At 37.8% G+C, this 16,193-nt stretch overlaps 1 protein-coding gene across 1 annotated transcript in view; it reads right to left on the reverse strand.

The window, feature by feature from the left end:
• The window catches only part of RunxB (Runt related B), a 32,388-nt gene extending 22,041 nt beyond the window's left edge, over positions 1-10,347 (reverse strand). Inside the window, exons 1-3 of the mRNA XM_065868064.2 lie at positions 9,954-10,347; positions 6,938-7,495; positions 6,089-6,305 (exon numbers count right to left, since the gene is read on the reverse strand). Coding sequence (XP_065724136.2) covers positions 6,089-6,305; positions 6,938-7,327 — 607 coding nt within the window. The 5' untranslated portion in view covers positions 7,328-7,495; positions 9,954-10,347. The remainder of the gene's footprint in view (positions 1-6,088; positions 6,306-6,937; positions 7,496-9,953) is intronic.
• Between the last annotated feature and the right edge of the window lie 5,846 nt (positions 10,348-16,193).

Genomic DNA, 16,193 nt, shown 5'->3' on the forward strand with positions numbered 1-16,193 from the left:
AATATGCCATAAGTAAAGTATATTGTAAAACATAGTTAAGTAATGTTGACGATGTTTTTGTGAGTGTTTTTTGTAGAGGAGGCTTTGGTTCAAAATGGCGGCCTTAGTGCGACCATTTTGGCTGTTGGCCTGGGTGTTTATCACATTGCTGCTATTAATTAAGCCTAACGAGGTTACCGTTCGCAACCACACCCCCTCGCTAAAAAAAGGGGGCGGAATGGGTGTCTTCATCTTAGTGCGGCAAACTTCATAATGAAATTTCACCTTCATCTCATTAAAAGTCTTGAGTATTTTTCGAGCACAGTGCTGTAAATTGATGCGTGTCAGTTAGAAAAGGGTTTTTGAGTCCTCCGTCGAGAAGGCAGTGCCACGCCCCTAATCCCGCAAAACGCCCAGTCTGTTTGGCAGTTTGTCTGCTCTCGAGTTTTCCGAGTTCTCTGAGTTTTCCAGCTTCTGACTGACAACGCCGGGGCGCATATTTAATTTTTAATGAAGTTTAATGGATGCCGGAAGCTTTAAAGAAACTGAGGAGCGGAACTCGGGAACTCAGGAACCCAGGCACCCAAAAGGGGAACCGAAAAGCAACAATGGACCACTGGAATATTCACTTCAACCTGAGCAAGCTGCACATATCTGCCCTTCGTTCTTTTAATATTCTCGCAGTTCGATGTTTGTATTTTCGATATGTTTTTAATTCTTGCTAGAAGATATCTTTAAGTCGGTATTAATAGTTTCAATTATAATTATTTAAGAGCAAAGCTTTGAACTAGAGTGGGATAATCATAGAACATAATATTGGTTAATCATTTCAGATCAATAAATTCTATTTATTATTTTATATTTTGTAAAAATCAAATAATAAAAGTTTAAAATATTATTATTTTAAATTTTGAAAATCAATGAAGTGATCTAGCTTGGGATAATCACAAGTAATACTATTAGTTGCTCATTTGTGATTGATCAATGTAAATGTATATATATTACTAATTCCATGAAAATAACTTTCAATCTGTTAAAAGGTAAGAACCAATTTGTAATAGTCTTAAAAATAATTGTTTTAAATTTAAAGACCAATGCTTTATCTAGAGTTTTCCATAGCTAGAAGATAAATTTGGGTCTGTAGAACTGTAGAAATGGTAATATGACATATTTCACTATGTTTTAAAGAAGGCGTTTGCTTTTTAAAAGATCATGGTAGCAATCAGCTAATGCATTCGACTCATTTGGCTGACAATCAACTAACAGCTCTCCCGAAAATTCCAGGGTTACGAGTGCGGAGAGCCCATTCCATGGGTTTAAACTGAGCAATAAGCAGGCTATAATCACTTGCAGTTAATTAACATATTATCTGCAGCTTAGATGTTGCGCTGCACTTTGGTAATGCACTTCAAAGTGCTTGCACATCAGTGTGCAGCTCTCATTTACATGCATATGGCAACAATAATTACATGTGCCGGACCCCCTGAGCCCCTTAACCCCTTAACCCCTGGGCCCCTTGACCCTTAACTCTTAGCCCCCTGCCCCCCCGGCCGGCACAGAAATCTCTTTCGACGAAACGGCATCCAAGTGATTGTAATTCATTAGTCGACAACAACAAGCCCGATGCATTTGTGCATGTGCATGTGTGTATGTGTGGGAGCGGCTGCATCTGTGTGGGTGTGGATTATGCAGTTTCCGCTTGGCTGCAACTGCAGTTCCATTTCCACACATTTCCCATTTCCATTTCCCATTTCCACGGCTGCAATTGCGATTGCAGCTGCTGATGCCGCCATTTTATCTAATTGCGTTGCCCCCGACCAGTGGCATTACGCATACGCCACGTGGTCCATATCATTAAAATTGCGAGTACTTCAGCACGCGAAAAAATAATTCGATTTTAGCTAAGAACTGGCGTGGGGGTCACGAGATTACCAATATATTACTGTGGTATAGAAATACAAGACAATGTAATTTCATTAAAAATGTTTTGACCATACGAAGACATTCATTTAAAACTACATTTTTAAGAGTAATGTCATAAAATTTAAATGGCGGTGAGCGTTTTATTTTGACATCAAAAATATTAAAACCACAGTTCAACTGCAAAACAAAAAAAAAGCAAAAATAAGTCAAAAATAATACAAAAATTGCGAAATTTCGTCAAAAAATAAATTTCCCGAAAAGTGATAGGGATCAATAGCCTTGGTTGAAAGCTGCTCATAACAGCCAGTCTTTTTGTTGTGCGCCTAAATTTGACTAAATTACAACCTAAAAACGTCTTACAAATAACGAATTTTTCGCCAAAAAATAATACTTCCTATTTTTGAGCAAAAAAAATCAGTATTTTGGTCGACAAATTGCGAAATGAGGTCAGAATATGGAATGTGATACCTCGTTGAGCTCGTAATTAAATTCCCAATCGATTGGCACTTAAATCTGAAAAATTTATTTTTTGAAAAATTTTCGAAAGAATAGATGTTTCAACCCCTTACAAAAAATGAGAAAATGGGTTAAAAAATAAATTTCCCAAAAAGTGGTGGGGATCGATAGCCCTGGTTGTTAGCTGCTCATAACAGTCGGTCTTTTTATTGTGCGCCCCGATTTGACTAAATTACGACATAAAAACGGCCTAAAAATAACGCAATTTTTCGTCAAAAAAAAGGTTCTCTATTTTTGCACAAAAAAAATCGGTATTTTGGTCGACGAATTGCGAAATGAAGTCAGATTAAGGAATGTGATACCTCGTTGAGCTCGTTATTAAATTCGCAATCGATTGGCGTTTAAAACTAAAAATCAATTTTTTTTGAAAATTTTTCGAAAAAAAAGAGGATCAACCCCTTACAAAAAATGCGAAAATGGGTAAAAAAATAAATTTCCCGATTTGTGATATGGATCGATAGCCTTGGTTGTTAGCTGCTCATAACAGTCGGTCTTTTTGTTGTGCGCCCCGATTTGACTAAATTACGACATAAAAACGCCCTAAAAATAACGCATTTTTCGTCAAAAAATAAAGTTCCCTATTTTTGCACAAAAAAAATCAGTATTTTGGTCGTCATTTTGCGATATGAGGTCAGAATATGGAATGTGATAACTCGTTGAGATCGTAATTAAATTCCCAATCGATTGGCATTTAAATCTTCAAACTTTAATTTTTGAAAAATTTTCGAAAAAAAATAGATGATACAACCCCTTACAAAAAATGCGAAAATTTGTCAAAAAATTAATTTCCGTAAAAGTGATAGGGATCGATAGCCTTGGTTGTTAGCTGCTCATAGCAGTCGATCTTTTTGTTGTGCGCCCCGAATTGACTTAACTACGACATAAAAACGGCTTAAAAATAACGTATTTTTTGCCAAAAAATAATACTCCCTATTTTTGAGCAAAAAAAATCAGTATTTTGGTCGACAAATTGCGAAATGAGGTCAGAATATGGAATATGATACCTCGTTGAGCTCGTAATTAAATTCCCAATCGATTGGCATTTAAATCTAAAAAATTTATTTTTCGAAAATTTTTCGAAAAAAAAGATGATACAACCCCTTACAAAAAATTCGAATTTTCGTCAAAAAATAAATTTTCCCGAAAAGTGATAGGAATCGATAGCTTTGGTTGTTAGCTGCTCAGCACAGGCGGTCTTTTTGTTGTGCGCCTAAATTTGACTAATTTACAACCTAAAAACGGCTTAGAAATAACGAATTTTTCGCCAAAAAATAATACTCCCTATTTTTGAGGAAAAAAAATCAGTACAAATTGCGAAATGAGGTCAGAATATGGAATGTGATACCTCGTTGAGCTCGTAATTAAATTCCCAATCGATTGGCACTTAAATCTAAAATTTTTTTTTTTTTTAATTATTCGAAAAAAAATGATGATACAACCCCTTACAAAAAATGCGAATTTTCGTCAAAAAATAAATTTCCCGAAAAGTGATAGGGATCGATAGCTTTGGTTGTTAGCTGCTCAGAACAGGCGGTCTTTTTGTTGTGCGCCTAAATTTGACTAAATTACAACCTAAAAACGGCTTAAAAATAACGTATTTTTCCCCAATAAAATAATAAATGAGGTTAGAATATGGAATGTGATACCTCGTTGAGCTCGTAATTAAATTTCCAATCGATTGGCATTTAAATCTAATAAATGTAATTTTTGAACATTTTTCAAAAAAAAAATGCCGACAAAAACCAGGAGTATTTTTTCTGAAATCTCACTACCTCTTTTTGACCCAAAAAACTAGAAATAGACAAAACTTTTTTTTACCAAGGGTTTTCTATTAATATAAGTTAAAGATGCTATAATTTTAATATAAAACCTTAAGGAAAAACCAGAAATATCATAATTATTTAATAACTCAAAATGTAAAATCTAGTCTTGTATATAAAACATTTGACTCCCTGTTAAACTGCCAACATTCATCCGATTCTACGTTTTAAAATCCCCTCAAACTTCCACAGCACCCACAATTGCGAGCGTAGCCCGTGCAATTGCGATAATGAAAGGCTCTTTTACAGGACTATCAATAGAGCTGTCCCCACCCGCTTAACCCCCTGCTCCCCGCTGGCAGAGGCAGCGGCAGTGGCAGCCACCCTTAACCCATGCTGGCCCTCATAAATTCGCTGCATACCGAAGGGCGCTGGAGCGTCTGCAGCCTTGACAACTGCAAGTGGCATTAGTTGTAGCAAATACAACGGACAACAATTACAATTGCAGGCTTTGCATTACTTTTCTCTAGTACAAGGGATTTGCATTTGTTTGCTAATTGAAATTAAGCAAATAATACGAAGCGAGACTTCCACCCACGTAATCCCTTTGTAGCGCATTAAAACGAGAAGGGTTTGCAAAAAAAAACCCCAGGAGGAAAAAGAGGAAAAAAAGGGTTCCCGTTTCGGGTTAAATAATTTAAATCCATTTGTAAAACATTTGATGCTGCCCTTTGGCAATTGTCACGCTCCCTCTTCTTCATCCGTTTTTTCCATCGACTTTTCCTACTTTTTCCTACCGATAATTAGTAGGGAAAAAGGTCCTCTCTCCGGATAATCAAATGTTTAAAAAAGATTTGCCAAAGTAAATCCCAAGGAATTATTTGCCACTTGAAACGTTTAAAAATGTCAAACAAGAGGATGGCCGAAATGAACGGCTGAATGGATGGATAGATGCCTGGAAGACGTTGCTGATGAGGGTGCTCGAAGGACCTTAACCCACCACCGCCCCCCATTTTTCGTCGAGGGGTCAGACAAACTTAATGAGCAAATTGTCAAATGCCGCGGCAAAGCGCGCACTTAGACATGCCCTGAAAAATCCCCAAGAAAAATAACTTGGGCAAAAGTAAAAGTTGCCGGGGCTTTGAATAAACAGTTACGCAGATTTAATTTGCCAACAAAAAAAACCGAAAAACGAAAATAGAAAAAATGACGGCGAGGGAAAATTCTATCACAGTATGTTGTCTGTCACCCTCGATTTGATTTTTAAATTGCGTTCGTGATAAATTGACGAAATGAACAGCAATAACGGCGGCGAGAAAAAATCTCAAGCAAAATTGACAACTGTCAAGACTGTCTGCCGTCTGGGTCCCCAGCCCCCCGCCTCATCTCATTCGACGCCCCTGGACGTCCCCAATAGACATATAAAAATTAACTACAGACTACTTATCTTATTTGTTGATGCCAGGCCAAAAGGACCAAGGACCAAGGATCCAGCGCCCGGAAACAGGCTACAAAAGTTTGTCAGCGGCTTTTGATGTGTTCTTTGTACGAGTGTGAGTATTTTTGGGGTATTTTCGGGTGTACTTTTGGGTATATTTCTGGGTGCATGGGGTGTACTTTTGGGTGTGACAATATGGCACAGGAAGCCAGCAATCAACGCGAATGATATGCCAAATGGTAATGACCAAAAGTGAAAAGGTATAAGAAAGAAAGAAAAGATAAATGATCCAACAAGACTTTTTGTAATCAGTTTCCTATATTATTTATAGCTGAGGACAAAATATGGAAATGGAAAAATGAACTAAAATTAAACGTATACATTCCAAAATTCCTAAAAACCAAAATACGTTCAATTAATTCTCTTTTTCTTAAAACTATTTGAATTTCAAAGTCAGTTTTCCTGGACTTACCCCTTCCGCTCCTGCCCACGAATCGCAGATCATTGAACTTGGCCACCTGATTCTTCATCACGGCCGTACAGTTTCTCAGTTCCCCGCAGAAGTTCTCATCGTTTCCGGCCCTGATGGTCACTATAGTGCCATCCATGACCTCTCCCAAAGCCAAAACCTTGAAGGCGATCGGTAGCGTTTTGTTCGAGCGCCAGTGCGTGGGCAAAGTGGTGCAGACCTGTTGGGATTTATCAATATATTTTATTATTATTTATTAAACTTAAGGAAATTAAATTCACGATTTTCATCTGGGCCCTAAAAACGTTATTTAAAAACTGCTCATTTTACAATTGCAAGACAAACAAAATATAATAAACAACTACTTTGTTACCAAACATTGTCTTAGGTTATGTAAACTCACCACATGTGGTGACCCCGTCATGACCAACATAGGATATAGATTCATTTTTTTATATATCTGAGAACTCCGTTTCTTGATCAAAATTAAATAAATACTAAATAACTTAAATCAGGATTTCTAACTTAGAAGGCAATACTCTTTATATACCCTGAAGCTATACCCACCACATGTGGTGACCCCGTCATGATTAAAATATATGTTTTTCTATGGTTAAGTTTCTTGATCAAAATAAAACAATTATTAAATACTTTAAATTATGATTTCGAACATTGAAGGAAATACTCTATATTGTATAGTTCTACCCACCACATGTGGTGACCCCGACTTTTTTTATTTGTTTGAGAGTTAAGTTTCTGGATCAAAATTAAATAAATATTTCATATTTTAAATGATGATTTCTCGAATATTAATGGAAATACTCCCTATATATAAACTGTAGCTATACCCACCACATGTGGTGACCCCGTCTTGACCAGTTCGCCAGGATGTTCGGCGAGCAGGACGTCGACGGTGCGCTCGATGAGATTCTCGGGGGTCAAGTAAGGACTCGTGTCCACGGGCTTTGTTTTAACATTATTATTATTGTTGTTGTTGTTCGTGGTGCTGTTGTTGTTGTTGTTGTTGCTGCTGCTGTTGTTGTTGGTGGTGCTGGTATTGTTGTTATTGTTGTTGGCAGAGGAGGACTCTGCATTTCGCCGCTTCGTTGTGGTCGTTGTTGCTGTCTGCTGTTGTTGCTGCTGCAGCTGATGTTGCTGTTGCTGCTGGTGTTGCTGCTGCTGCTGCTGCTGCTGCTGTATTTGATTTGAGGTGGTCGAACTGACCTCAGCAGAAATGTGCATTATTGCAGCTGCTAGGCTGGGCACAAGGTATTTCAGGGCCTCTCTTTGGCTGCCAGTATTCAGTGGATTCAGTTGCCGGCGGGTTTCGTGGGTTTTCGGTTTGATTTCAATGCCTGCCTCAAAGAGTCGACGCTTTCAATCCGATCATTGTCAGCTCATTTGGTCAATCTGGAAAATTAATGTGGACTGCGAGTGAAATTCGGATTGCCAAGGGTTTTTTTTAAACGAAAATATGGTGTTCCTCAAAATAAGTTTTCTAGAAATGTTTAAGAATTTTTATCATGATTTTTATTTATTTCTTAAATTTAATTACTGTATTATATTAAAAATTAATAAATTATTTATGGCTTATATCCTTAGAAAATAAAAAAATAATAGTTTTTAAGACAAAAGAAAACGTTTACTAAAAGGATTTAACATTTCCAAAATTATAACCATTTATAACACACTTTATATTTTCATTTATTTAACGGTGTTCAAATTGTTTGACTCATAAGAAAACAGTTTTGCTTGGGTTTTTTTAGCATTCCATTTTTTAATTGGGAAAATGTTTTTTGGAACACAGGCACTGGTGATTTTTTGTACGGATTTCCACGCTTTTGTTGGAGTTCTTTGTTTTTCCGCTCGCAGCCCGCATAAGTATGCTGCACTTTTTGTTTATTGCCGTCAGCGACAACAGCTCAATTATTATTGCACTTTGACCTCGGGGGGTCCTGGGGCACAAAGGATCCAGATTCGAACCGGAATCAGAAACAGAAACTGTTGCTCTATAGTATCGCTATGTGGGATCCAAACAGAAGCCAAACGAATCGAATCGTATCGAATCGAATGGAATCGCTGCGAACCGCACACCTTTGCGCACAATTTGCATTTAAGCCGACGTCGGCGATTGCAGCTCAATTAAATATTAAAAAATCATAACCAATAATGAGGAATTTCGAGCCGTATGGGCAGGCTCCAAACTAAGATGTACGACTGCGTATGTGTTTGTTAACGGGCAGCAAAAACAAAAAATCCATTTCATGTCCATCAAATGGCGTAATAAAGTGCGGAAAAAACGGGAAAAAATTTATCGAAAGCGCCAGATGTTGCCGGCTTGTGTTTGGCCACCAAAAAATCAACAATGCCCAGCCAGTCGCTTTTGTTTAAATAAAAACCAGTTGCCGGACACAGCCGCGTTTTGTTTTCATCAACTATTTTCAGGATACTTTTAACTGGCCATTTTCCAGGCTCCAAAGGTTTTGCCAGTAACCCAGCTTTCGTTTTTCAACTTGTGATATAAAACAAAATTATAATTATTATTAATAAAGCAAAAAAAAAGATCTAACATTCCATTTCTGAAACCGAACTATGTTTATATAATTATATAAAGCCAAAAAAACTAACATTTCTAAAATCAAAGAGATCATTTTTTGTTTAATACTTTAAAAATGTTTTTGGTTTTTCCCAATATCTTATCTGCATACTTTTTTTTTAAACAAAAAGTATTAAAAGTTAATCCTTAGAAAATTAATAATAAACAAAATATTTTAAAAAGCAGCTTCTAGAATTTTTTATAAAGTACTTGAAGTAATATTCGGTTTTTTATATTTTTTTAAAAAATTAAAAAAATATATACGCATACAAAAAAGAAACCAGAGTATTTAAGGCTTCGGTTCATTAGGACCCCTGGAATTTTCTTCTTGTTTTGCAATGTAGCAGCAAGTGTTGCACAAACACAACCAGACCTAAAGATATATATCTATACATACATGTATACGCTGCGAATACGCGTTTTTTACAACTTCCGCACTGAAATGCATACATTTACAATATATGTATATCCATATATGCATTTTTTGCCGCTGCCGAATGCAGATGGCCGGCCAAATGAGCTGGCCAAGCGACTATGTGGCGACATATGTGGCCACAGATGAGGGGACAGGGGCGTGGAAAGGGGGAAGGGGTTCACCGAAGTCGGTCTATATAATCGGTTAACAAACAAGTCGGTTGCGGGGCTAGCCACACAATTAGACCAACAAATGTAAATGAACCCGTGGGAAAAAGATGGATTTATGCTGAATTGTGCGGCTTAGGAAATCAAAATCAATTGACTACGAAATTATGACTAATGCTCTGAATATGTCCAAGCATTTAAGAACTTCATTTATTTGTTTAAATTAAGCATGTTTCTTATTTTAAAAATATATTTGTATTTCTAATAAAAAATAAATCTAAATGAAATATTAAAAAAATAGCTTATCGCTTGGAAATTATAATAAAAACTAACTATGTTAAAGAATATTTTTTATGCGATGATCAATAAAGATATTTTATATTTTCAAATCATATTTCATTACGTTGAACAAAAGGCACAAGACTAAAACGATATTATACGTTTATGTTTTTTTACAAATAAATAATAAATAGTATAAAGAAATCTAAAAAAATTTAAAATCCTTTTGAGGCTATTAAATGTACTAGAGATCAGTTCACGTTTTCTTATTTTCTTACTTAAGAACATATTTCTATGGTTTAGTTACTGATCACTAGGCAATTTTGTGGAAAAGTAATATCCTTCTGAAGTTCATTAACTGTTGATCAGTTTATAATATTGCAGGGACGATCGTGTGAACCCTCAACTTACTTTTTTTTCAGAGATTTGGCTATAATTATTTTTTTCGCCAGCACCAAATATAATTTTGTTTTATAAGGATTTTTCTTTGATTTTTATTTCGTTATTATTGCACCACAAGCACTTCAAAAAAATGATTGAATTTCGAGCAGACTCTTTCGATTTTGGGCTTTCTAATTGTGGTAATTTTGCTTAGCCACCGACACTTGCACACACACCGACACACACCCAGAGACACAGACACATATAGAGAGACACACAGACGGGGGCTGAGACTGGCGATCGAATCAAACGACACGGAGATATTAAACTATTTTTTTGCGGTAACCATGAACGCGACCACTACGAGCGGTTGGCAACGCCGACCACCGACGCCGGCAGCGACGTCGACCGCGACCGCGACGGCGACGCCGGCCGAGGGCCCCCGATTTTGGAATAGAACGAGTGTACAGCATCCAGCATCCAACTGTAACGAAGTCTCACGCAGCGCGCTCACGAAGTCGCAGTCGAAGGACGAAGGATGCAAAGGATGCGAAGGATGCCAAGGACGAAGGAGCGCAGGCGACGCCTCATCATAATCACAGGCGAAAAAGAAGCAGGACCATCGCACCACCCCCACCCTCCAAGCACTCCAAAACACCCACCACCCCATCAAACACTGCAACATCTCGGCACCCCGCCCCCAGGGGAACGTCTATGTCGACTTCTTACTCAACCGATGGGGGTATATACAGTCAGGCCTCCTCAGAGCAGACGTTACGGATAGATTGTAAGATATATAACCCTTAGTGTTAGAGCACATACTAGTATTCTTAAAATCCGGCTCGAAGGACCAACACTTTTGACATGAAGTAGATTAAATATATACTGCTCATATATTAACCACTTAATTTTTAACCACAAACTTTTTGATTTCAAATCAGAGAATGCGGCTCGAAGGACTAATAATTTTGAATTTTATTCTCATTTGGTCCCTCGTGCCGGATTTTGATTAGGTTTTGGGTGAGTTGGTATTATTATTTCAAAAAGTCATTACAACCTATGGGATTTTTGGATAGAAATTCATAAAAGGTTGTTGTACAAATGTACTACAGGTTCTACATAGGTTCTACAGTCATAACAGACTTAAAAAAAATCCTATCAATTAGTCAACATTCAAGCAAGGGCCATAAGGCCATAAGTAATTAGTGCTAGGTATTTTTATTTTACTCATATTTTTGTTTTGTGTGAACAAGTACCTCTGCCTTAATGTTCAACTTTGCGGGGTTGCACTGTGGTGTTTTCTTGCAGTTTTTTCCTCACTCCCGCTGTTGTTGCTGCCGTGGATGCTCGGAGGCCGCCTCTCCTTCTTTTTGGCTTAACATTTACCGCGAGAACCAGTAGCAGCGGTTGTCCCACGGCAGCGCAGTCGACGTCGACGTCGACGCTGGCAGCGACGCCGGCAGAGGGAGGGGCAAAGGGCAAAGTAAACCGAAAACCGAAAACCGAAACCAGAAAACGTCAACTACACCACAAGCAGAAAGGCCGCAACGACGTCTTCAAGTTGGACAGAGTGGAGCATAAGCCTCCCCCCCCCATCGGCCCACCACCCACCTCACCACTTGCCACCCCTGAAGAAGGGGCAACCCACCACGGATCTTAGAAAAATTGCGCTCAATTTTTTGGCGCACTCTGGAAAAAAAGGCGGCAAAGGTTAGAGCGAGAGGCGAACAGCGGGCCAGAAAGAGACGTGCGAACTTCTTGAGTTTTTCCCAGGCTTTTCTTGGCACTTCTGTGCTTTGCTTTTTTTTGGTTCAACCCCCAAAAGAATTTCGCCTTGGAAAGGACTCAAAAAAAGTCTCTCATCGCATCTCGTTTCAAGAAAAAAAAAAGAAAAGCAAAGCGTTGGAGACGCGGCTTTGTGGCAAACCAGGAATTGGTAAGCCAGCGCGAAAGAGACGGCTACAGGGTGCGAGAGAGAGAGGTCCTATAACTTGCGGCTGCCATTTGCGGCCAAGAAAAGCCGAAGAATGAGTGGAAAAATGGCAACCACATGGGGCACAGCCGCCCGCCCATTGGAAAGTGAGCCAAAAAAGAAATCTAAATAAATTCCCTACAGGGCGGTGCTAAATACTTCCTTGGGTTTTTCGGTTATATTATTTTTTAGCCGTTTTTGGTTTTGCACATTACCTTCGTAGGCCTGAGCAACCCTCCTTCGGCTTGCGGTTTCTTGGGCAACAAAAAAAAGGGGGTGCTCATGGGTTAAGGGGTGGTGCATGGTGTGTGTGTGTTGGTGTGTTGTTGTGTTGGTGTCAGCGGTTGCGCACCACCAACAGTGCTTGTGTGCGTGTGCGAGTGTGTGTGTGGTCGGGCATTATGAAACCGCAGGAATTATTACACGCTGCGGTCGATTACTATATCAAAACTCCTCTAATCAGGCATCTGTATTGGACAGGGCGGCTCACACGCACACAGAGGCGTAACCACAACCACTACTGCAACCACACACACACACACAGGCGTAAGTACACACAGATACTTTGATAGCCAACCAAAACTACGCGTTCCGCTTGAGTCGATGCAGCCAATGAGCGGATTTCGATTGCCAGATTGCCAAGCCGCTCGCAAATTCGCCAGCCAGCGGATGCGAATCCATTCGATTCGGCGGGAAAATCCCGTTGGAGCCACGGGAAAATGGTGGAAAACCGAAAAATGGGGGAAAAACATAGGAAAACCCAATAAGGGGGGCACTTCAAGACGTTACTAATTGGAGTCACTTGGCATACAGCCATTATCAAATATCAATCAAAGCACAGCTCAAAATTAAATTCAAATATTAAGTACAACTATTACTAAGGCTTTATAGAAGCTTTTTTTAAATTAACCTCTACCAAAATATATAAAAATAATTGTGATTATTTATATTACTGATTTGAGTAGAGTACTGATTTATATATGAAATAAAAGCACACCCTTAAAAAAAATGTGATATAAAGAAGGATTCTCATGTGATAATAAAATTTTTCCTGTGTAATAAATACTCTTTGTTCCACTAAAATTAGGTTTACATTTCTGTATGGAAACATAAAAAAAATATAAAAAGAAAAACACCTTAATAATCATAGTCCTCCTGGCAGCTAGAACTATAAGTTCCTATGTCAGACCTAGATTTTTAAAGAATTCTACCATCATGAAAATAAAATAAAAATGTATGGAAAAATCATATTTTAATGAAATTTTTTAAAGAATACATTTATATGAACATTAATGATAACAGAACCCATTTACTATACAAATATTATTCACTGCCCATCACGAAATAAACATTTAAATGCATAATATAACTGGATTTTCGATACGTATTTTTTTTTTTAACATTTAAAAATAGTTCTAATGTTTACAAGCACTTTCTTAATAAACTTTTTCCAAAATGATTTAAAATTTTTAACAGCTATATCATAGATACTTTACAGTCAAAACAGATTTCCTTAATATCACCTTTTTTTGGTTGGTATAAACCCATTTAGGTTTTAAGAAAGTATTTTAAAAGTGTTATTCATATTTAAAATAAATCCATATTGTATATTTTAAGACCCCATCTACAGAAATGCGATTTTAGTGAGGCATGTTTATGTTATCAAAAGATTTTACTATTTTCTGCTGCTGGAATACTGCCAAAGTAAATTCCCCAGCCCTTTGATTTCTTTTCGCAAATAATTTGCCCCCAATTAGTAGATTTCCGCATGTGTGGCATTGTCGCCAGTTTGAATAAGTTCTGTGTGCTTATCATTAGCCGAACACTCCGACACACCCGTGGAGCTTATCGATGACGCCCTTTCACCCAGCCAACGCCCCCTCGAAGCTCCCTCGCACCCCCTGCAACCGCCGCCCCTGCCAAAGAAACCAAGGCAATTAAAACGATAAACCAAAAATGCCCAGCGGCGTCACCAAAGAGGGTAAATAATAATGAGAACTGCGAGGGGAATAAAGAAAGGAAAAAAGTGCAGGAAAATAACGATTTTTTACTTTCCACTTCCATTTTCCTTGGCTTTCTTGCTTTCTACACAGAGGAAAAAATGTGCATTATTATTAATTATTTAAACTAAAATGTATTTCAGCCACTAAATATAAATACTTTACCATTGGTTAATTTTAATTAAAACGGTATGCTTCTTTTCAAGCTCTCTAGATAACATGAAATATTTTTCAAAAATATTATTTCCAGAAAGAAATTCAATTGAAACTGTTTTTCATTTATTAAAACGACTACCAATTAATATTTCCGAGTTTAAATTTAAGGTTAAGTCAACTTTTAATAAAATATAAAACCCAAATTTTGTAAAACCGAAAAGTTTTACATTGATTTTATAAGTTCTATAATAAAACCAGCTGAAAAATTGTAAAATAAATATATTATATATATATTTTTCAGTGTAAAATTTTTTTTTCTCCGTAGTTAGAGGCAACGAAAGGCGTTCAAGTTGCAAGACCGCTAAGCAACGACACCAGGCACCACCGCCCACCAACCACCCACTCAGCCACCCACGCCCACCACCCACCGCCCCCTCGAAAGAGGAAGGACAATTATGAAGCAAGTTGGTCGGCGGAAGCTCAAGGAGCACAGGAGCGAGAAATCCTTGCTGCCGCCGAAAGATTTTGTGCAAATAATTCTAAAGTGGAACGACAATGGCTGCAAAGCGGCGGCAAGTGCCACTGAAGTGGGTGAGTGGGTGGTGGGCGGTGGGTTAGTGGGTGGTGCAGGTGACAAGGCGGCATGACACTTTTCATTTACCCCAGGCGGGAAAGTGTATTATTTATTTAGCCAGAACATCTATGCCAAAATAATGTACTTTTCAAACTCTTTCCAACGGTTTCAATTGAATAAAATATTTAGATTCATTAAATATTCAGTAAAAGCATCAACAATTTGTTTGAGGTTTTAATAAAAGTTTTTAAGATAACATTTAAAAATGGTTTATTATATTTAAGCCTTTGTTATTTTATTATAACTTATATTATTTGCAATGGTTGCCCCACTTAAAATCTTGTTAAATATAATATTTGCTTATACTTAGAGTTCTTTCGTTTTCATGTAGCAGATGGGTATTATTCTTTTTAAAAGAGTAGAAAATATTCAAATACAATTCTAGTCCTACTTTCTAAGCCCTTATTCATAACCCCTCCAAGCCCCATTCCTTTCAGCCTTTTGTGTTGATTTTTCTTTTAATTGTTGCGGATTTGCATTCTGACACATTTGTCAACCTCAACGAAAAAAAACAAAGGATGGGTTAAGGAAGGTAGTTGGTATGGGACAAGGATTGTTTATTATTTATTAGCCTCAGTCCGAAAAGGGGTGGCCCCAGAGGGGCTGCGAGGGGGTCGCAGGACATGTGAGGACATCCGCTGGGATAATAATAAACACCAGGGGACAAAAGTCGTGGACCAAGGAGGGGAAACCCCCAGTCAAGTAATTTGTCAACGAGCCAGCAACAACAACAACTGTGAACAACAACAACAGCTACACTGAAACAAATATTGTGTAGCCCTAAAAATGAACACAAAATCTTAGCATGAAAAGCAGCTATATGACAAAGTCGTCCGATTTTTTAATTTTTTTTTCGAAATTCTGCAATACCAAAAGAATAATATTTCCAAAACTAGAAGTTAATATGCTAAAAAACAATAAAGTTATAATATTTTTACATTTTACAAATAAGACTTTTGGAAAGGTTTCAACACAATAGCTTTAGGACTGAGAGACTAGTTTGCGTAGAAACAGACAGACGGACATAGCTAGATCGACTCGTCCAGTGATGCTGATCAAGAATATATATACTTTATGGGGTCTGACTGAAATCATTATACCCTCTGCAAGGGTATACAAATAATATTTATTTATTTTAATCCAAGATTATTCATATATTTTCCATCAATACAATAATTAATATTTAAAAAAGCAAGCCGCACAGGAAATACGCGATTTTTTTCAGTGTACATACACGTACACCTGTGCACTTGTGTGCGCGTGTGTTTTGAGTGACATGTGTCAAAACTGAAAAACTACGCGAATTTGTGTCAAATACCCTTGTCAGCGCGTTTCAAGTGCAATAACACTTTGTCCCAACAAAAACACAACAGCTCGCTTAACCCCACACATCCCTCACGAGGCCCAGGTCACCCCTTAACCCCTTCCCCCACCTTTGTGAGCCATCATAAAGACAAAGATAAATACCGGACAGGTGCAAAGATGGGTAGTGGAGTATTTTGGAGTGT

This window comes from Drosophila suzukii, chromosome X (assembly GCF_043229965.1).
Source record: "Drosophila suzukii chromosome X, CBGP_Dsuzu_IsoJpt1.0, whole genome shotgun sequence".
Lineage (NCBI taxonomy): Eukaryota > Metazoa > Arthropoda > Insecta > Diptera > Drosophilidae > Drosophila > Drosophila suzukii.